The 22499-nt window shown below is 47.7% G+C and overlaps 1 protein-coding gene across 1 annotated transcript; it reads left to right on the top strand.

Annotated features, from left to right (window-relative positions):
- Positions 1 to 4815: 4815 nt before the first annotated feature.
- LOC122380239 lies at positions 4816 to 20461 on the top strand. Its single transcript, XM_043363224.1, has 6 exons — positions 4816 to 5025; positions 9134 to 9280; positions 17692 to 18200; positions 18579 to 18806; positions 19132 to 19286; positions 19686 to 20461. The coding sequence occupies exons 1-6, from the start codon at positions 4938 to 4940 to the stop codon at positions 20017 to 20019; spliced, it is 1461 nt and encodes a 486-aa protein (XP_043219159.1). The 5' UTR covers positions 4816 to 4937; the 3' UTR covers positions 20020 to 20461.
- Positions 20462 to 22499: the final 2038 nt, after the last annotated feature.

Genomic DNA, 22499 nt, shown 5'->3' on the forward strand with positions numbered 1-22499 from the left:
CGAGTTGTGGCTCGTGCCGTCGAGCATGACCTGCCCGATCGGACACGGGTCAGCGGCTTCTGCTCCAGCGAAGTCTTCATCTTAGTGACGTCTTGCTGATCTCCACAAAGGCTGAGCAGATGACCTTACCCACAGAGACGGCCGACGTCCTCGCCAGCGACCGCTTGGTTGTGCAGACCTGCCAGAAAAAGAAAAGCTGTTTGGTGATCTCAAACGATTTTTTTCTTTATGCAGTGGAACAAAACGGAAAATATGTCATACAACAGGAACTAAAAAAAGATGCAGCCTATGTTGTCTAAGAAATGGGTGCAACATTGATAAAATTCTTCATTGAATGAATTCTGCAAATGCTTTTGATAAAATGTGTGGTGATTATAAGGAGACCACTTTACTATAAAATTGCTCAGGATTCCCTATCTGGACCTGTCAAAAAATCCTGACTGCACATCAATAATGAGCATTAAATCCAAAACCTCTACCAGGTACCTAGGGATAATTAAATTCTGATTCAGGAAAATATTTCACATCATACAAATAAAAACCTTTACTATATTGAAACTGAAAATGTGATGCTGATCCAGTAACCTAAGGGTCTCAAAGTATAATAATGAATTAATCAATTATAAATTTGGTGGTGACTGCCGACTGGCGTCTGGCGGCCTAGACCTTGAGGCTTGAAAGTGGCCTTCCTTTTCCGTTGACTCCGATCCTCCAGATGGAAATGATATAAAGGATCATTTTTATCTTATTTCATATGAGCGAGCCAGTCAGCAAAGTGGATATCCTGTTTCAGCATTCACCCACACAATAGTTGACTGTCAGTCTGTCATGCTGTCAGTGTTGTGAAGTAATGAAGGAGTTGAGTTTTGTTGATTATAAATTGTGATGTTATGTAAAGGACTGGAAAATGAATGTGAAAACTATGGAAACATATTGGCAGAGTATTGTCACTTACTATCAGGACATATGGATAGAGAATACATTCAAATTAATAAGAAATGCCAAATATCAAGGTACTCAATCACTGATAGCAGTGGACTATCATATGTTTTAATGTCAATTATATGAAAGTTAAGACTGAAACTACCTTTTACCTCATCATAACTAATGAAAAATTGTGTGAAGAAAACATTCACAGCCTCTTTGAAGCACTTAGACCACTAAAAAACAAAAATTTTCACGTAAATATGTTGTGTCTCCTTCCTTCAAAACATCATATCGGATGGCGCCACTTTCGTCGACAGTTACTTATCTGCACGCAAATCGAGGAAAACGTGAATTGATTGACGTTTACGTGTTTCCAAATTTAAAATCACAGCATATTCAAACTTTTCAGTGTACCTTTTAACATCTAAGTACAACTAAAACGATAAAAACTTACCCTCAACACAATGACGACGACAACCACGCGACCGGAGACGTCGCGACGAAATAAACAAACGGCGCCGCCAAATGAAAAATATTCTCCGATATGGGTAATGTGAAATTGAATCGCAATCATTTTGGGTAGTATGAAAAATGCTCTTTCCAACAGAACCCTAGTAAAAAACGTGAATGGACAAAAAATAACTTTTATTTCGACATAAATATTGGCCTGTTTTTAAGTCATCCTGGTATGCCGTAAGATTTCGACCTATAAATTGGTGTTCCCCCAATCATTGAAGCTTGAGCAGTGAAAAATATGAAAGCCTAATCTGTTTTGCATCATTCGTGATTCTCCTAGGGTGTTGCCATTTCTCCCTAGGTGTTGCGAGTTGCTTTTGCAAAACGTGTTCCTGAAACGGCTCAATTTTTTGAGCCCTCAGCATTACGCCTATGGGAGCCTCTGACGTCACACGCTCAATATTTTGAGCGCTCAATAATTTGAGCTTTTCCCCCTTGTGCGTGGGACTGATGTGGAGGCTCTCAAGGCGCACATCGTGAAGACGTGGGAGGCGATGGACCCCGCCTACATCTTCAAGACATGCCAGTCTTTTCACCCCTGTGTGGAGAAGGTCATCACCGCTGAGGGGGGTTATATTGAGTGAGGGGGGAGTGAAAACATGTGGTAAGATGTGGCAAACCAGTGTTTGGTGGTTTTATTAAATATAGCTGCTCAGGTTGCATTTGTTTGTGGAAATGAGGAGATATGACAGAACTTTTTCCGCACCCTGTACGAGGTATATACCTGCCGGCACAATGTCCCCAAGGTATATACGAGGGTTGTCTGCCTGAATAAATACACGCTATAACAAAATACCCATCTCCCCACCCCTCGCGGTACGTTACCGGTGAAGAGTCCGATGATGGTGGCGGGGACCTCTGAGGTGGTGGCTTCTCGCGACTTCTTGGTCAGACACGTCTGATCTTGTCCAGCCAGACAGAAATGTCTGGCCTTGTCCGGTCAGACCCGGCTCTACTTTGACTTTAGCGTGAAAGCTGAGCCTGGAAAGGTCTGACGTTCGGCGACGGCGCCGAAGTTCACTCATCAGTGAGTTCACTCATTGTCATCACTCATCACTGAATGTGAAGACCGACAGCTCAGGCTATGAACCGTCATCACCAAAGACCGACACGGACCCACTCATCACTCGTCACGCACCCACTATCACTCGCAACACCAAAATAAATAACAATTGTCGGCAGTCAGCACGCGACTTCACACAATAAAAACAAACACGTGGAGCGCGCGGTTTCGACGCGGGCTGCGGTCAGCTGATTGTGCATCCGTCAGCTGAGCTGGCTGCTGATTGGTGGACGCCGTGACCGACTGGTCGCCGCGGGGGAGGGGGAGGACGGGGGGGGGGTGTCGGCTGGCGGGGCCCAGCGGCCGCCGACCAGCAGTCGAGGAGTACCTAAGCGACAACCGTCGGTCCTATCAGTCCAAGTCCTTAGACATACCTAATTATTAGAGATGTCAATCGGATACCCACTTTTTGGTATACCGATACCAAACCGATACCAACTTGGTATTTGGTATTTAAATCGTAATGTGTTTGGTATTTTGTCGGTATCATAAATCCTCACTAATGTTTAAGAGGCTAAGAAATCGGTAAAAAGTTGGTATTTCCCTCATTTTCCAAAGTTGGTTTGGTTTCGGTATTTTCCCGCGGTTTTGGTTGGTATTTGGTTTGGTATCGGTATTTCCGTAATTGACATCACTACTTATTATACCGCCATCCGAAAGATCTGCCTGCAATGATCTTGTCTCAAGTTACTCCCAACTCTAACAAACAGGATTAAACCTAAACCGCCCATGGCCGGAGCAGGGAGCTTTTCCAGGGAAGTTGGTTGGCGGGACAAAAAGTCTGCAAACCTACAACTTCATGGGTCAAGTTTGATAAAATGCCAGGCTGAAACAATTCATATCATTCCAGAGACAGCCGTTTGCATTATACACACATTCCAAAACTTCTCCAAGCGAAAAAAAAAATTGAGTTGCAAAACCACAAAGTCCTACAAATAAGCTAACACTGGTGGAGCAAAGCGCTTATTTTCGGGCGAAATGGCATGTTGGTGGGGCAGCCGCCCCACCAGCTGTGGGATATCGGCAAGGGTAGGGTATAGGAAGCTCCGCCCCCGAAACCGTCCCTACTCCCTCACTGAAGTTTTAATGCTCCATACCTATTATATTAGCTACACTCGGCCGGTCTTTGAAAATAAAAGAAAAACATTTAAAATGATAATGATTGGAGCACTTCCCGTATTACGTGATAACTGATAGGGAGAAATGTTTTATACCACCTTGACTTTGCCTTTATTGACCCCAAACCACCTTAATGACCATCGGATAAATCTAAATCATAAATGCGCCAACAAAGAAAAAACAGTCGCGTGCTGGCGAAACTCGTGGGCGACAAAATAACCGTAGCCGGTAATCTTTCCCATGGGCAGACCCAGAAACGCGGTTTCGGTCGTTGTGGATCGTTGTTTGTGGGTTGGCGTGGGATTTTTTTCCAAATGGCAAAAACTTCTCGGATTTGGATTCCAGTTTAATTAAAGTAAACTTTTCCAACACAAGTGTTTGGTTATCTTTCGATTCTAGAAAACGACAAATTTTCATTTAGCTTGGACGCTGCGAGGGAGATCCAAATGCCCCCCCCCCCCTGATCAGCCAGTGCACGTACTCTACTCCACAGTCCGCATATGTCTATAGGTGCATGCCAATTGCCAAGTGAATCTTCCACAGGTTGTACGGGCCCATCAGAAAAGAAACGAATTAAAGCCGATGCCGAAGTCTGAAAACAAAACACAATGCCAGTCGGCAATCACTGCACCATTCACTGGCGCGGAGTGTGTCTGTCTGTTGGGCCTTAGACCACCAGTGGACGCTTATTGACACAGCAAGGCAGTGCTGAATGGCGTCTTTAGCTGTCGACACTGCTGAGGTCTGCGCGGCTGTGTACCCAACCCTGCAATATCAACAGACATCGGGAGGGTACTGGGTAGACACGTTTACCAACGCCCCATACAGCAACACACACACCCATTCAGGAAATATAAGGACCACCGTGGGACCGTCTCCATTTCATCACGCCTAGTTCTGTCATGAGCTAGCTCCCATTGCATGTTTCTTATTCGCATCCGTCTGAATGTCTGATATGCCCCCCCCCCCCCGTCGTCCTGTCATGTCCCTCTGTCCCCTGCTCTCTGTCCCTCTGCTCCCCGAGCCTCTGTCCCTCTGTCCTCTGGATATCTCTCCTTCTTCTCTTCTCTCCCTCTGTCCTCTGTCCTCTCTGTCTCCTGCCCCCTCTCGCTCTGTGTCCCTTATGTCCCTCCTTATCCCTCCGTCCAGTACCGTCGAACCACAGCTAGCCTTACGCCGTCGGTCGTGCGCGCGTAGTCAGTACGTCACCGACCGTCCTAGCAGAAGGACCGCCGTGCGCCGGTCGCGGAGACCACTCAGTGCCCCGCTCGGTCCGCCGCGGGTCGGCGACCACCCTGCTGTCAGTCCGACCATGGACCAACCGCAGACCATCGTGGTCCTACTGGCGTGTTTGGTCCTCGCCGCCTCCACAACCAGCGCCGCCGAGACGGACTTATATGGTGAGTGACGGGCCCGATCTTACCCCCCCCCCCGCTGATGGAGGTTCAGGCACGGCATTGTTTCCGAGTCGCTAGCTGTGGGGATTGTGAGGTGGGCTGTGAGGCGTTATGGACCCTGTGGAGCTCCGAGGAACGTCGTGCAGCGCGATGCTGAGTGAGGAGTATTGTGAACGGGTGGGAAACCGTGAACGGCTGCTGTGCGACGCTACGGGGGACCGAAGATGCCAACGATAGTGTTCGACTGGACGGTGGGGTTTGAGGCGGCGTGATAAGCCGTAGGATAACGCCGTCGTACACTCGATTCCGTTGCGTAGCCTGAACATCAGTCATGTGGCAGATCTGTCAACTGCGCGAGCGGCGGTGACGGCTGACAGATGTCGGAGAGCAGTGGCAGATCAGCGGCGGTGACGGAATCTGACGTGATTCAATTCCTGAAGGATGAATGGTCGGCGCTGTCCGGAATGGTTGGCCGGAATGAATGGGCGGAGTGGCTGGATATATGGCTGGACGGAATGTATGGATGAACTGACTGGACGGATTGGCGAGGTGGAATGGTTAGACTTGGCTGGCTGAGTGGCTGGATGGAATGGCTAAACAGAATGGCTTAGCGGAATGGCTGAACGGAATGGCTGAGTGGAATTGCTGGACGGAGTGGCTGGGAATGGCTGGACGGAATGACTGGGAATGGCTGTGCGAAGTGGCTGGGCGGAGTGTCTCAAGGAAGGGCTGGGCGGAGTTACTGGACATAGTGGTTGACGCCTGACCAGAGTGGCTGGACGAAATACTGGACGGAACGACTGGCCGGAATGGCTGGACGGCTGGACGGACAGCCGGAAATATCTGCCTGGACGGACAGGAGCGTCAGGCCCACTCTGCGCCGTTGATCTATGACCACGCATGTCTGATGAGTTGCGACAGCACTCCACGCTTATGACGGCCCGAGATTGCTGATAGGTTTTCACCGTATGTAGGTATCGCTGGTGTTTCACCTGAAATATTCACCGGGGGAGAGGTCATGAGGCATGAGCTGTCGTACAGTGTGAATACAGATAGCACCTAAAATATGAGGTTTCATTTTGCTGCCACTTCAAGTGCTTTCGAATCAGCCGTTGGGAAAATGAGGTATGACGCCACCGTGCCTAGCTGCATAAATATAGAGCCATTTGTGCTGCCACGAGTGACTAATACGGCTCAGAGGCACGAGCCACGAGGATGTTCACGGTCATCTTTTGGAAGCATTCCATGTTATTTCAATGGTGCTGCCATTTGTTTCCTTATTTTGAGGGATGCGTGCATTGGCATTACGCCGCGAGGGGAGGCAGAGTCTGCCATATTAGATATAACTATTAATGTAGTAAAAATATAAAAAATACATATTTACGTATATCAATTGACACGCTGTCATGTTTTACTGCCTCTGACATGAACAAGCCCGCAATGATATCCGCCTGAACCATTGAAGCTTGAGCGACAAATAAATTATGATGGCATTTCCGATGTTGCGTGACTGGATTTCATGTACCAGAGAGACCGCAGCGTCCTTATAAGGAGCACTTTGGGGCACTTTGTGACTCATTTACAGCCAATACCAATGGAGCATGTCACAGCGATTGATCTAATCGGGCTTCATATGCCGCTACTCGGAGCTCGCGCTGCTATTGCACGAATGGCAAAACAAAAATAAACGTTTATAGGGCAGTATAGCTCGAGCGATGGAGTACAACGGCGTAAGCTCCCGTAAGGTGGTGCGACAAAGTTTTGAACTATTTATACATACAGATCCACTTATTTGAGGAGTCAAAAGAGCTCATCAAGGTTGATGTAGGGTTGGACTCAAGCAAGAATGTGAATAGTTTTGCTGGCATTTTGATTTGAGATGAGATGGTACAACTTATTACTAACTCACAATGGAACAAAATGTAGGTATATTGTTTCTTTGCTTGCATCCCCATAATCATAACCAACCCTTTCATAACCCCTATCATAACCCTTTCTTGGCATCTGCACCTAAATAAGACTTGTTGACAAGATGCTCATGGTCTTATGTCCTATAGCTGTCACATACAGGAAATGTCCCGGGTATAATTTTGGTCGTTAGCAGTTCATGCTATTTCATCCATTTCCGTTGATGCTGGAGAGTGCAGATTGCCAAACCAACATGACTGATGCCATATCATTAACGCTCCTGTGGTTTTGCGGTGGTTGGCCACGAATTTTGCAATTTTGCATGGCGTGGAATTGCCATACTCGCAGCTATGCTGTGGTAAACAGGAATTAGGTACAAGGATTGCGCAGCGCCGCAGAGCTTGCATTATTGCCACGGTGTTGGAATGTACATACAAGGGCCTCGTCTAAGGAATTTTCACTGGGGGGGGGGGGGGGCAGAGACTGAAGGAGACAAACCTAGAGTACCCCCAAATCCTGTTTTCTCACCGGATTTAGTTAGACCACTTATTTTTCATCTCAGCCCTGACACCATGAAAACAAAAAAGATCGGCCTTTTTGTGAAAAAAAACATTTGAACCATGCTTTCATATTAGTTTGTAGCCTCCTCACATTGCCCCATCGACTCTTCTGGCAAAGACTGTAGGGCTGGCTGACGGCTGTGTATTGTAAGGGTGGGCCTGCGCGCGTATCGATTGGCAAGTATGCATGGGATGCCTCTCTTCATACCGTGGTCTTTGTGCTCGAAACAATGACGGTGCATATGTGCACAATACGCGATGCCCAGTGTTTAGCAGGCAACATATGTACAATGGGTAATCTTGGCATGGCTGGTAGCCTATACAGTGCACAATATATATTCATAGAAGCTAAAGGCAATGCTCATCGTTGACGTTCAAGGTGAAATGTGTGTGTCACAGGTATCAAATAGCAAATAAAGTACCGTGTAGCAACTAGCAAGTGATGTTTCTTCATGAAGTGCGTTGAATTACGGTAGGTTCTGAACTCCATGTGTTATGTGCATCGTGCAAGCTGCACGCTGTACAGTGCACACTGTATTGCTGCACTCTACAAGGCCGGTGTTTGTATTGTGTGACGAGTGACGAGGCCTTTACAGTTCCGGCAGCTGTGGTGAGCTGCAGCTGCTACTTGGCTATCCCTGAAAGCTAACCGCTGCGCTATAAATGTAATATGAGCTCTGTGTGTTCCTATATGTAATATTGGTTGGTCGCAACACCAAACATAGTTAGGTCAGGTGAGTGCATCTTGCACGAGACAGCAGACAGCGTACCAGACAGCGCCGCTCACCTCTAAAACTGTCTGGAGTCAGACAGTGGTGGTACTCTGTCTGAGCTGCAAAAGCTCGATTGTGCTTACAAAGTACTAAGTGTACTATACAGTGTTCTATGCAAGACTATGCACCGTACAGGATTGTTCCATGCAAGGCTCTAGGCCCCTGGTTTCATATAAAGGCTTGGTTCTGCTTCATCAATTTCAGTACGATCTTCATAGCCCAGTCCGCCGGGTTGCAGCTCTTGAAATGCCTCACTGATCGTTGCAAATAAAATAAATCAGAGCCGTGTCGATAGGCACATCGAATAAACATCCTGTCGACTATAAACACGGAAGGTGAGACTGATGCCCCATTACCGACCGGGGGTGACCGGTATTGACAGCGGCGCTACAGGTCGCGTGCCATAAGCGGAGTCTGACGTGGGCTGAGAGGTGCTAAAACCAGGCGCAAAACCCCGCTGTATGCAGCCAAAGGGGTTTGGTGAGGACAGCTTGAGTGCGTAGCGATATTAGTGTCCATATATTAGGCCTAGTGGAACAGGTAATGGAGGGCTTACTTTTACCTTCGAACTAAAATGAAGACATATACAGCATACGCCGCTAAGTTGTTTCTCAAATATAATCAACAGCCGAGAGAAAAACATCAAGGCATAGCAGCGATATGTTCCCTATTATCATTCACTTTGGTACAGTACATTTTTTGATATTTCAATCAAATAAAAGATAGTCATCCTCAAAGATAATCAGGAAAGTCCTATGTGCCTTGTAGTAACATATTAGGTACAACAGTCGTAAATAATATTTAGCCTGAAACACGAGTCGTGATGATTGCAGCGTTTGTGAATGTCGCGTGTGTCTCTGACTGTTCCAGAGGAGCCGTCGCTGGCGGAGGTGCTGGCCGATCCGGAGGCGGACGGCTACGACCGCACCTTCAGCATGTGTCAAGTGGAGGCTAAGGAGTTTCAGGCCACGGTCCGCTCCACCGCCTACCGCGTCCTCAAGGGCGTCTGCAACCCAGGTGATACGGTGGTGTGGGTACCGGATGTGTGACTGCTGAGTGCAGGGACGGGACATGGATGAATGACCGACTACACTGAAAAAAGTTTTTACCATCAATTTACTAAGTTACTAGCTTTGGTAAATTTTACCATCAGCCTACCATCATATTACTACCAGCCTACTATGGTGCTGAATACTATCCTGCCTTGACATGTTGATATTACCATGGTTACGTTTATCAGGGGTGGTTTTGTACCCCAGTTTACAAGGTGGTAACCACCTGAGGCTAGTAGATACCCTCGTAAGCTAATATTCCCTACCATAGTAAAATCAACCTTTCCACGGGCGGATCCAGCATGTGAATTCGGCGATCAAGTCTCCTCCTTTCCATAGAGGTGTTTGCCAATTTTTGATATGTTGGAAGGAGCGTCATCCAAGGACTAGCTGAGACCCTGAGCAATTAATAGTTTTATGGACGAAAGGCCAGAAATTTCTTGCAACAGTTCCCTGGGTGTGCTTCTGCTGCTATGGTAAGGTATACCATGGCAACACCATGACAACACTACACCCTTACTAACAATCCACGTGCGTCTGACTCTGCTGCAGCGGCGCCGCCATGTCAGTTCCGGCCGCGCGCCGGCGTTGTGAAGGTGCTCCGTGGTTTTAAATATTTGAACGGTGATTGTGTGGGTGGTTAGCGTAGCTGACGGTGGAGGATACTCGGAAATAACAAGTAAGTCGTTGTATCTTCAGCATAATAATACTTATCTCACGAGTGCCATTTCCAGCAAAGATCGCAGCCTTTGTTTCGGTTCATGTTGTTGAATTTCCTTGAGACCCTGTTGGACCGGGTAGGGGGAGGGTGGTGGGGTGGGTATCATTGCGGGCATTTCCCAGCGTCGGAAATCAACGTGTTTTTTTATTTGTTAACCCACGCCTCACTGGGGTATGTGCTCTAACGCGCCCCACAGCACGTTACAGCACGTTACAGTGGGGGGGGGGGGGGCTCCTAACTCCGAAACTACTGGGCCGATTGTCAAAATTCAAACGGCCCCTGGTAGCCCTGGAAATATTGTTGAGCGAAGCCTAATGTCATTGACCTCGAGGTCATCGATGACGTCACAGGTCAGGTCAAAGTAAAAATATCAGCGTCTTGGCACTCTGGGCGCCGGCCAACAAATCAGATCAGGCTCATTTTTTGTTTGCACACTCGTGAATATATGCGTAACATAACCTGAGGGTACCGAACTTGTACTTCGAATTTTTCAGGTCAAGGCCATCTCATCCCAGGTCACGAAAGCTTTATATCGTGCATCGGTGACGTGAGACATGTTTTATGGTTCATGTAGGCCATATATATCGAAATCAGTGTTGTATGTGTCAGTTTAGGCCATTTTAGCTGAATATAGCTGAGGTCAGGTCAGGTCACTTTAGGTCAAAAATGGTCAAATTTTGAAGTTGACATTTTTCAACAAAAAAGGTGTTTGTCAGATGAAGTTCACATATATTCAACGCATATGTGTTCAAACACATATAGACCCCGTTTCCATGGGCATCACTGATCCGGATCAGCAAACTTAAATCGTATTATATTTCTCGAACTCTTCGTTACATGATATAATTCCAAGTGGATTAGGCTTATATAATCAGTTAATCCCTTATTTTCATTTTCATATATTGTCTAACTATACTGGATTAGCTAATCCATTTTTACTGATCCGGATCAGTGATGCCCATGGAAACGTGGTCATATTCTGCTTTTTTTCATTCAGAAACGTATATGTAAAAAAATAAAAAATACAATTTCTGAGTTTTTATATTTATAATTTTCAAAATATTCAACATTTCGAAAGTCCGAAATCAGTTTGGTAGCCCTGTAGAGTCCACCCATGCAAAAAAAAGGATCTAGCTTAACCCTCAAGGCGGTGGGGGGGGGGGGCATTTTTTGCATCCATCTTTAGTTTTTTTTTCGATATATCTCCAGAACCGCTGCGCCGATCTTCACCAAACTTTCAGTACCCTTTTGCACATTGTGACCAATTTTTTTTTCCAAAGGCTATGATAAGTTGGCCGCTACGTCGGAGTGACGTCATTTCTGCCATTGTCGACCAAAAAAAAAGCTTCGCGGGAAGAGCTGTCAGGTCTATAAATTTGATTATGCATAAAAATGTTCAAGACATGAAATGTGTAGAATTACCAGGGCTACTATACTGTTCTCTCGATTTTGTTTTTGAAGTTGACCCCAAAAATAAAAAGAAATAGATATAATAGCCAAAAAATCCCAAAAGTTTTTCGATTTTCGAAACAAACGGAATATATGTAATAGCCACTATGGACTTCTATTCACGTTCCAAGTATTAGATCGATAACTCCTTTTTGCCAAGTTATAACAAAAAAAACTGTTCAAAATTAATGACGTCAAATTTTCAAACTCGATTTTGGCAATTCTAGACCACAAAGCGCAAAACAAAGACCACCATTAGACTCGCCGTGACGAGTGGCATCGAATCAATACCAATTTTATGCGAAACTATCAACTTTGACCTGAAATTTGACCTTTTTGACCTGACATTGACCTGACCTCCACCAGAAAGTGACCAAAAAACCGTCCCTGATGGTCTTATAACCAACACCATTGAGGCGAATATGAAAAATTGGCCATAAAACATGCATCGCACAACCCTACTTAGTAAAGATAGGTTCATGTGCTGACCCTTGGTGATCGGACCTGGTATTATCAGTGACCTCCAATAGCAACATATGCTCGTATAATAGGCAACTCACGCCCTATCGCTGATTTTTGACAAAATGCCCTTTACTCGATGTTGCAGCGCATTCCTTAAAAGACCCGTGAACGGTGAAACATTTTATCTTTGACTTGGCCTGTGATGTCATCGGTGACCCCGAGGTCAATGAAATTGAAGTTCCCTCGACAAATTTAACAAGGCTATCGAACGCCATTTAAATTTTACCGATCCGTCATAGTAGCTTCGGAGATTCGGGGGGGGGGGGGTCAAAAATCCCCCCCCCCCTCCCACCGCGCGGAAGGTAGCCGGGAGGCCCACCGCTTGCCGGGTTAAAACTCAGATCTTGAGAGCGATTACCGTTGTTCAATGCTTTGCATCAAAATCGGCCGAACATGATGTCACTCTGGCGTCATTTCCGGCCGATCTATAGTAGCTACGAAAATTTTATTAGTGCACAAGGTGTCAAATAAATTGATGCAGCCGAAGGTCCTAAAAGCTTTGTTTTGATACGTCCAGCGGTTTTAAAGATATTGCGTAAACACGAGAGGGGCTATGAATAGCCCTCCCCACAGTAGGGTGGGGGTTAACCCTCGCCCGTATTGGTGTTTTTCCAGCCACGAACGTTTAAGGGGGGGTCCGTTGAACCCCCTCCTTGCCGTTTCGCCCCTGATTGAGCTAGAGCTTCGCGGAAAAAACGAGCGTGCTGCCCGTGACGAGAGAAAGCCGATGGTACCCAATTTTATCCTAGGTCGTCGGTCCTAGGTCATCGGTTGACCTTCCAGGTCAGGTCAATGACCCAAAAGTGGGGAAAACTGGGACCTGTTAGAACGTCGTAAAACGTGGCTGCTATTGGGTTTTTTAGGGAACTGATCACGAATATCATGTTAGCTATGATCATAGATGATGTCTTCATGCATTTAGGCCAGGTCGGGTCAGGTCAGGTCAGGTCAACCAGTAAGGGTTTTGCCGGGTATTCGTAGTAGGTGCACTAGGTGGCAACCGCCTCTGACAGCTTCGTAACATGTTACGAAGGCACCAAAACTACTTCGTAAATGTTCATATATGGTTGTTAAATTCGAAATCAGCTAAAAAAACTAGCCTAGAAAGATGCTGATAAAACTCGAAAAAGTAAACCGAGGTCATCAAAGGTCAATGAACTGACCTGACCTTCTGGTGACCTTGACATCCACCCTAATGCATGGGAGCAGCATCATATCCCATGTTTGAACGCTTGAAACCACGAAAGGACTGCAAACGCGCGGCAAATGCGAGCCGACATACGCCGAATCGCGATTCCGGCCAAACATGGTCTCGAAAAGTAGGTCACAGGTCAAAGGTCATTAGTCAGGGCCATTACATTTTTTAGGGTAGGTGTAAAATTGATTATAACTCGAGGGTACTGAAAGCTTCGTTGCGGTCGGCCGCTTTTTACGCGAGGTATTCGCGAAAAACCGAGGGGGAGTCCGTTCGACCCCCCCCCCCTATACGGGGGAGGGTTAACAAGCCAAAACGTTGCTAATTTTTATTTTGATCTGACCTGTGACGTCAACGGTGATCTCGAGGTCAATAAAATTAGGTTTTGCTCGACAGTTTTTCCAGGGCTATCAGACGCCGTTTCAGTTTTGACAATCGGCCCAGTAGTTTCGGAGTTGGAGCGGGGGGGGGGTTCTATAAATAGCCCCCGCCTCCCCCAGTGGAGTGCGTTACAGAACATACCCCAGTGGGGCGCTGGTTAAGAGTAGAATTTTTGAATTATTGCCAACACTCAACACTGCACCTCATGGCAATTAATTCATTATAGGGCATTTTACCTGAACCAGCCTCTGGCCTAATGTCCCAAATTTGCTAAATTCCTCACCCTACAAATCCCCTGTTCTATTAGATGCTGCCATTTTTTTAAAACAACTTATCTTAAATCCTTGTTTCATCAAACTGGGAGCTAGGTCACGGGACACTGCGAGTCAAGGTGGGAGGGGTAGGAGATAGAGTGTCACTGCAGCACACACAATCAATCTTTCCATTGGTTTATCTTATATCAATGCCTGCTCTTTTCCAGAGCTGGCTTTCGAAGTTCGAACCTTCGGTATATGGCTACCAATGCCCTTGGAGAAGGTGTTGCGTGATAAATCGCTGGAAGGGCGACATTCAACGATTGTGTGAAAAGAGACCGATTGCATTGTGATGATAAAGTGAACTGTAATAATTGTTGTTCATGCGCGTTGTTTGGTTATGTGCAGACGTAACTTTGTTTGTGGCCAAATGCTTTTTATGTGTGAAATATTTCATGTAGGTTACTAGGTAGATGCTTTGGAAAAGTGAAGAGCTGCTTTGTCGACTGCTAGGTAGATACTGTCATGCATGCTGTTGTGCATCAGTAAGTGGCTGTCGTAATGATAAACAAATTTGGCATGGATAGGCTAAAGCACAGCATATGAAGCATGCTGGTTGATGACTAGTAAGATCCTGTTAACCGACTGGTAATATCACAATAAATGTCACATAGTAAACTATTGTTTTACGATGGTTGGCCAGCAAAGCAAAGCTGGTATCCAGATGACAAAAGGATGGTTTTACCATGATAAGTCATTAGTAAGCATTACCAGGGAGTAGCTAACGATAGTAAAGTCCTAGTTTCGTGCTAGTATCACGTGGGTTTTTGGGCATGGTATGACGACATATAGTTACCGTGTTAATACCATGGTAATTTTTACTGGCATTGGTATTCACATGGTTTTACATTCATATTAGGCCTAGTATTTGGGTCGTAAGTTAGTTTACCATAGGTAAGAGGCTGTTCAAAATATGACCACCACTCGAAAACTAACTAGGGTGGTATTTTTCTTAGTAGGCGGTACCAGGATAATACTAGCGTTAGTAGAGCTTTGGTTTCTTATTAGTTATGCTTTAGTTTCAAGGTAGTATGATGAAAAAATATTACCGTACTAAGACCATGGTATTTTGATGAGCATTGGTAGTTGCATAGTATTCCTTTGATATTGGGCCTAGTATTTGGATCGTAAACTGGTTTACCATAAGTAAAAGGCTGTTCAAAATATGACCACCACCCAAAAACTAACTAGGGTGGTATTTTTTTCTTTCAGTGTAAGGGTATGTGACATGACCGCTTATAAAGGCCCGGCCGAGGCGGTTTGGTTGCAGGATGTGCAACTTTTCCTCCTCGTCCGCAAAAAAGAGCAATTTTTATTATAGTTCATAGGCAAGAATGTTGGTAGCTGAATGCTGTAACCTGCTCTGCTTCTATACCATGATTGAAGGCACACTCTCTAGTCTCTTGATTTCAAAACGAGTCTCCCACATTAATTGCATCTCCTCTTCCTCAATACCTGCCTGCCGTTCTCGCGCATTGTTTGACCATCCGTCCATCTGTCCTCAACCGTCCTCCATCATCGATGTTCGGTGCCTCCGTCCTCAATATTTGCTTCTCTTTCTTTGCTTCTCAGAGGTCCCTCTCCCGTCCTCCGGCCTCCGCCTCCCGTCTCCCTTCCTCCTGTCCTCCGTCTCCCGTCTCCCGTCCTCAAATCTTGCGTCCTCCGTTCTCAGATCTTCCCGTCTTCCGTCTAACGTCAGCTCAGATCGTCCGTCCTCCCGTCCTCAGATCCTCCGTCCTCCCGTCCTCAGATTCTCTGTCCTCTCGTCCTCAGATCCTCCGTCCTCCCGGCCGCCGGCCCTGCCGCTATCCATCTCGGGCAGACCCCCGCTGTCACGTGACCTTAATGACACACGCTCCGCGCCGTACATACCCCCCGGGCGCCGCGGTCGGACCGTCGCTCAGCTCCGGCGCTTCGGCGCTGCGGCCGCCGGTCCTGCCCCGTATATGGTGCACGGCTCGCGACCACGCGCCTTTGTCGGACAATTTGACAAATGACACTGTCAGCAGTCGGAAATGAAGGAAGGAATGTGTCAAGGACGACGGTGGTTTGTTTTGGAAAGTGGCCCATGCGTCTTACCGCATTTGTGCAAAGACGGTATTGTACTGTCGTTATGAATGAGTGTAATCTGAAAAGTGTCTGCGCTATGAGTTACCGTCATTTGTTTCATAGCTCCGTGAAAAGTGGGCCGTGATTACTGATTACCATTCCTGTTCAGCAGCTTCCTATTTTGGCTCATAGCTTCTAGACATTCATGGTGCAAGTTACACCAGCTGCCCTAAGCTGTAATGCACCTTATAAAAAAACTTCACCAATACCTTGCGATTCAATGCTGATTTTTGGATTAGACGCTCAAACATTCTAAAATTATCTTTGAAATGCCATTTTTTTATATTTTAAAGGGGTGACAGGCAAGCATTATGGTCAGGTCGGCAGCAGCCGAGAAACACATTGCAATTTCGTCCGCACTCTGCTCCTGCTCATCGCGATTCAAACAAAATAGTGATCCAATTGGACCCAGAATACTCACGAAGGGAAACGGTTATGCCAATTTGGCACCATGAGCAAGATATGACGAAGAAGTGAATAGTGTTGAACGTTAGACCTTGGTCTTTGAATGACTGAAATGTAAGAAAATAAACAAAATATCATAAATGCATTAGTCCAACCACCTCAGTTATTTTGACGGTCTGACTCATCTGATAACATGATGAAGCCGATAGGCCCAGAGATCATAATGTTTATGCCAGCTTGTGCATAAATATTCCGTAGGTAAAAGTCGGAAGTCACTCAGGTCACTTTGTTTACATTTAGTGTACGTTTAACGGTCGGCAATGGTCATAAATAATTGTCCTCATGATCGGGCTATCTCTTCACCAACCTACTTGCTACCCAGGTCTTATAAGACCACGTAACGCCGTGGGCGACTCTTTTAAATCGATTTTAAGATCTTTTTTAGTAGATTTCAAGATCGAATTTAAATCTACCGACAAGTGAATAAACGGCATCGATCTCACTCTGGTTTAAAAAGAGATCTCAGTTCTCAGTTCTCAGCCCATGTAAACACACATGGTGATCCCTAAAATGACCGATCGCGGTCAGAGTTGAAATAACCACTCTCTACTCCAGCTCTGATTGGATGACAGCGGCTCTCCAGCTGACTGTGATTGGTCTCAGTCGTGCCTACGTCACAGAGCCGCGGTCATCTCCGTGGCAATCACGACGAGGGATGAGTCGATCACTGTGGTGATTGTCAGCTGTTTATTTTTACTGTCCGGAGGTATCTGCGTGCACATACCCCGGACCAAGGTCACAGAGGTCACCGGGTCGGTGCGAGCCCGTGGCGAGACTGCCCTTCATTGCAACGGTTCGTCATTGCCAGCCGATCGAGAATGAGATGATGGAACCAACAGTAAATCTTCTTACTTTCAGATGTATGACCAATGTGACTCGAACGTGCTTGGGTCGACTTCCTCTTGACAAAAAAGACGTTTTTAATACCAGGGTGAGGTACATTTCTTTGTTATGTTTGAGTGGGCGTTTTTGGAAAGCGAGGCCACCGGATAAAATGATGTCGGGCTAGAATGGCTGATGTGTTCATGTTGTAAAGCGGGAGGAGATGCTCAAAGCAATGCCAGTTCTAACTTGCAAGACTTTTTCAGAATTAAGTGATACTGCAAGGGCGTATTATACTTATGAGGTCTGAGGTCACGTTTCGTGACGCTCGGCCCCAAGTTCCGTCCCGGACGTTTGGATCAAACCTGGCTGTATTTTGAAATCATTCTTCATTTCAGGTGAGCTTGAAAAATACCTGGACTCCATGGAAGAGAGGTTCAACCAGAAACTCGATGACTTTGTCGCCCAAATATCCAGCCTGATCAGACAAAACATTGGAACAGAGGGCAGCCTCGATACCAGCGCCGCCACCGGCGTCAAGGAGAACTACATCTCACCAGGTGGCGCTGTTCAGCCATCCACCTCCTGGAAGGCAGAAACGGCGAAGCAGCACGCATTCGGCAAGACGAAACGGTCACATTCCAAACACCTGAAGCACGCGACCCTCCAGAACGACAAGTGGTCTCGCTCACCGCTATCCGAGGCTGAGGAGCGTCGACTGGCCGTACAAAACCTCCTGCCGGGCGGCAGACACGGTTCGTCGGGCTCGACTCTGTTCAAGACGGCTCCCGGCGTGGCGCGTTCTCAGCGGGACTGGCCGGCGCTACGGACCAACAGCACTCCGACCGCTGTGGCGTGGGGATCATCGCAGGACGGCAGAAACTTCCAACACAAGGGCAGCCGTCAGGTAAGATCCAACTGTACTGGATTAGTTGCTCCTTATAGCAATCCGACAGTAATCGTCTGACCAATAGGGGGAGGACCGAATACGTTCGGGGTTCCGCCTGTCGAGACCCGTGGCTCAGAAGGATATGAGACACAATCAAGGCAAAGAGGGACACTAGGGACAGTTTAATCACGAAGCATGAACACCTCGTACCTAAAAAGCCTGAAGTTTGACAATGACGTCTGCCTTCCAATTTGCATCACAATCGTAAACCCTAAATGGTAATGAGCAACTCGAACTCTAGCGTGGTTTAGGAAGCATAGGTCTATCAGCATCATCATAACTAGATGTCAAATGTTCTCACGATGTTCTGAAACTATCATTCCGGGCTGTTTTCAGTTCAGCAAGAAAAGCAGCAGGATCCCCGATTCGTCCTCGTTTGGTGGCCAATACAGCACAGTACCTGTGCGCCACCTAGGCCGAGGACAGCATGTGACGGACACCATTAGTTACATCTCACCCCGACAGAGCGCACTGGCATCGCGGTACCCGGAGCTCCGGTCCTATAACGACACGGTGTATTACCGAAATGGGAAGAAGATTTTCACCTACTACTGGAAAATAGAGGTGAGAAGGAAAAATGCATAAGGAAGGCATGTCACCACAAACAGTCTGAAACATTAGAGAGGGTCCGACGCCCCACCTCGACAGTCGACTGATAAACCCTCGTACTCTGTTGACTTCAGTTCTTATTGAGAACTCGAATTTGTAAGCCGAAATAGATATTGACTCAGATAAAGTAAGTGCAGCTACCCAAAGCCGATCAGTGATCCATCTCATAGGCGAACGGCAGGCGCCAGGACAACGCTCAACCTCGACATAGAGATGAATAAATGCATTGAGTGTTGACTCCCATATAAAATCTCGGTCACACGAGTCTCTCGCTCCCCAGAATTTCGGCACTATGATGACCGACTGGAGCCCGGAGCAGTCTTTGCGCAGCCCGAGCTTCTACGTGTACCATGGCGGCTACCGCATGTTCCTGCGCCTGTTCCCCCGCTGGAACGGTGACAGCGTGCTGATCCGGGCGGCACTCACCTCCGGCAGGTCAGTGGGGTTAGGTCGGGTCAGGTCAGGTCAGGTCCAGTCAGAGGGTCGGTCGAGTCAGAGGGCCGGTCGGGTCAGGTGAGATCAGTTCAGGTCGAGATGAGAGTTGGTCGGCCAGGGCAGGGCAGGTCAGTAGCGGGATTTGGTCGGGTCATGTCAGGTCAGCAGGGCTTGGTCGGGTCTGGTCAGGTCAGAAGGTTAGTTAAGTCAGGTCAGGTCTGGCTATGTCAGGTCAGAGGTTCGGTCGGGTCAAATCAGGTTAGTAGGGTCGGTCGGGTCAGACAGTTCAGTAGGGCCGATCGGGTCAGGCCAGGTCAGGTCTGAAGGTCAGGTCAGTTCAGGTCAACCTGCAGTCTGCACATCCCATGCGGTGATCGCCCACCCCTCCCCTCATTTCAGACACGACCGCTCCCTGCCGTGGCCGTTCCGCCTGCCGCTGCGTGTCTCGGTGCTCGACCACTCCGCCCAACCGGACGACCTGCAGTCGCGCCTGTGGCGACCCCAGCGCGAGCCCTGCCCGCGGCGCACGTGGCACCGGCCGGCGCAGAGGCGGCGCCAGGGCCGACACCGGGGCGGGCACCGGGCGCTGCACGACGGCCACGCCTGCCTGGGCCTGAGCGTGCCGCACGCGCTGCTGAACCGGCGCCGCGCCCTGCTCGACGGCGCTCTGCTGGTGAAGCTGGATGTGTTTCTGGACGGGGACGGGGGCGCTAGGCGGAGGAGGGGTAGGTAGGGTGGAAGAATGTCTTGTGACAGTGTTAGCCGCTGGTCGTGACTGTTGTAACTAATAATGTTGTTAGAGAGAATGAATGGAACATAGACGGAATAAGGCATTATATGCATTATAGTTTGTGAGAACATGTCGCTAAATGATACCGTTAGGTGCGCTACAAAGGATACCTACCTTCCTACAACGATACTGCCATTTTTATTATTGTGACTAATGACTAACGCTTATTTGTTATAAGCAAAGATAGCAGCTAAATTTGCGATTTAAAGCTTCCCTAGACGCCCCATATGCATTATGCAATGCATCGACATGGGCCCATGGCTTATGTAGGCTGCTATTTGACATGTGTTTCTATAAACGAAGAGGTTTTCTTTGTTGACGTTTGTGCATGATTTAGATTTTAGATCGATCGGAATGGGAATACCGCAATAAAAATGCGAATGTGCCCATACCTACTATTGGCTAAGCGCCAATAGCTTATGGCTAAGTAGGTATACCCAGAACTTTCTATGCCCAGAACGCTAGACTTGTAAATGAAAGTATGCACAATGAAGGGTTCTGACATTCGTAATACATTGTGCTGCGCTCAATTGTACAATTGAGAGTTCTGACACGGAAGAAAGCTCAGAATTCAGTTGCATGTTTGAAGAACTTCAATCCGGGTCCATTCAGTTCATACCCATTACAAATATAATGCATACATGAACTGCATCGGTATTCACTGTTCAACTGCCTGCAAATTTAGATTTCACTGAAGTTCAACATCTTTTATGTAAGCAAATCCAGAGGCTATGCGTGTAACATCAACAAACTTTGAAGAATAAAATGTGTTTTTATTTTTAACCTGCAAAGCTAAATAAGTGATAAAGTACGCTGCCCATTCGGTTTCCTTCCGTTCCACTCTCCCACCATCCCCCACAATCGTATCTCCTGCACCCTATCCTGGCCGTCCTCCGTGAGCAATCACCGGGAGGATGCGGGTCGTCGGCGGGCTCTTCCGGCGGACACCACACCTCCCGCTCAGCGGATCGACGCCGCTCTGTCTTCGTCAGTGCCGCCTCTGTCCAGCGGAGCGGCTGGCCGGAGCGGTGGGCGGGACGGCGCCGGTGGACAGGCCTCCGTCCAGCGGGACGCCGGTGAAAACAGGGCGCCGGAGGGCATATTAGTCACGTGACGTTTGGAACTTCTGCCCCTCCGTGGGCCTTCTACATGCTAAACGTCACGTGTGAATTTCACGAACCTTGATCAAATCGCCCCAGGCGCCCTGTTTTCACCATCGTCCGTCCAGCAGCGTCCAGCGGCGACATCAGCACCGGCGGCCGATTGTCCAGCGGTGCCATCAGCGCCGGTCATTAGCCGTCCGTCGCCGGCGGCCGACCGCGCATAATGAATGGACCGACAAACGCCGCAGTGATGGCCGGTCAGCGCGGCCCGAGTGGCACACAATGCCGCCATAGATCTCCTGATCAGCTCGTGTCGTTAGCTGGACGAGTGGCCCAAGGGGACGGATGGTGGACGCACGGGGGATGGCCACAGGGGAGAGGGTAACCTGACTGGCACCAGACCAGACTGAGACGAAGCGGTGTAACGGTGTTAATGATGCTCCAAAAGTCCGCAAAATGTCCATGACATGCGTGAGGCCGGCGAATTGCACCTGAATAAAGCGTTTGCAATAATGGTAAGCACCGGCAAAGCTTCAACTGGTAAGTACCTACTACCTTATCTGGTAAGCAGCCAAATTAAAGAAATGTGAAGAAGAGGAAGCGTATCTACCATCTGCTCAAATCCTAGGATATCGATAGCCAAAAGGTGCGGAAAGAATGATACGTCAAGGATTTCACGAAGCTCTGAAATCCCGGCATGTTACCCAAAACAGGCCAGATGTAAATTGTGATGTAATGTAAACTGGTATTCTTAAAAAGCAGTGCAGCATGAATCATGAATTGTATCGCGCATGATTCCAACTGTATCTTGCTTTATCATATTCAATATGTTAATTAAAAATAAGTGCAATGTAACGCACGATTGAATTTAACGCTCTTTTGTCGCCCCGCTGCGAAATACCCATTACCCAGAGTTCATTTCCCGGTTAAATAAAATAGGATTACCCCTTCTCATCTCCATCGCCCCGTTACCTGTCGCCTCAAAAGCCCCCCCCCCCCCCCGTTCACTAATCCCTCCCCTCCAGTTTCACTGTAATCAATTGGGCCAGCATCTGTGGCGCAGTTATGGAAATCAGGATTAGCGACGGCATAAATTGAAATCATTGATTGGCGCAACCACGTCGCGACCGACGATAACACGCCGCGATCGACGGCCGACAGGAGGACGACTAATTAAACAGAGTGGCGGTATTAGTTCGATAGCCGCACGGTGGGCGATTTGAACAGCTATTCAGCCGCTATCTGGGCAGCAATAACGCCGTGTTGTCCGATGGTTGGGCCTGCAGGACAGCGTGTCGGATGTGTTGTCACAGGGTGATG

Source organism: Amphibalanus amphitrite, unplaced genomic scaffold, assembly GCF_019059575.1.
Source record: "Amphibalanus amphitrite isolate SeventyFive unplaced genomic scaffold, NRLGWU_Aamphi_draft 000093F_arrow, whole genome shotgun sequence".
Classification (NCBI taxonomy): domain Eukaryota; kingdom Metazoa; phylum Arthropoda; class Thecostraca; order Balanomorpha; family Balanidae; genus Amphibalanus; species Amphibalanus amphitrite.

What these genes read in the sequence shown, in the direction of transcription:
- LOC122380239 (XM_043363224.1), top strand. Translation starts at nt 4,938, where the DNA reads ATGGACCAACCGCAGACCATCGTGGTCCTACTGGCGTGTTTGGTCCTC. An exon ending in CAAGGGCGTCTGCAACCCAG is followed by an intron (nt 9,281 to 17,691) that starts GTGATACGGTGG and finishes TCTTCATTTCAG; the next exon opens with GTGAGCTTGAAAAATACCTG. An exon ending in GCGGCACTCACCTCCGGCAG is followed by an intron (nt 19,287 to 19,685) that starts GTCAGTGGGGTT and finishes CCCTCATTTCAG; the next exon opens with ACACGACCGCTCCCTGCCGT.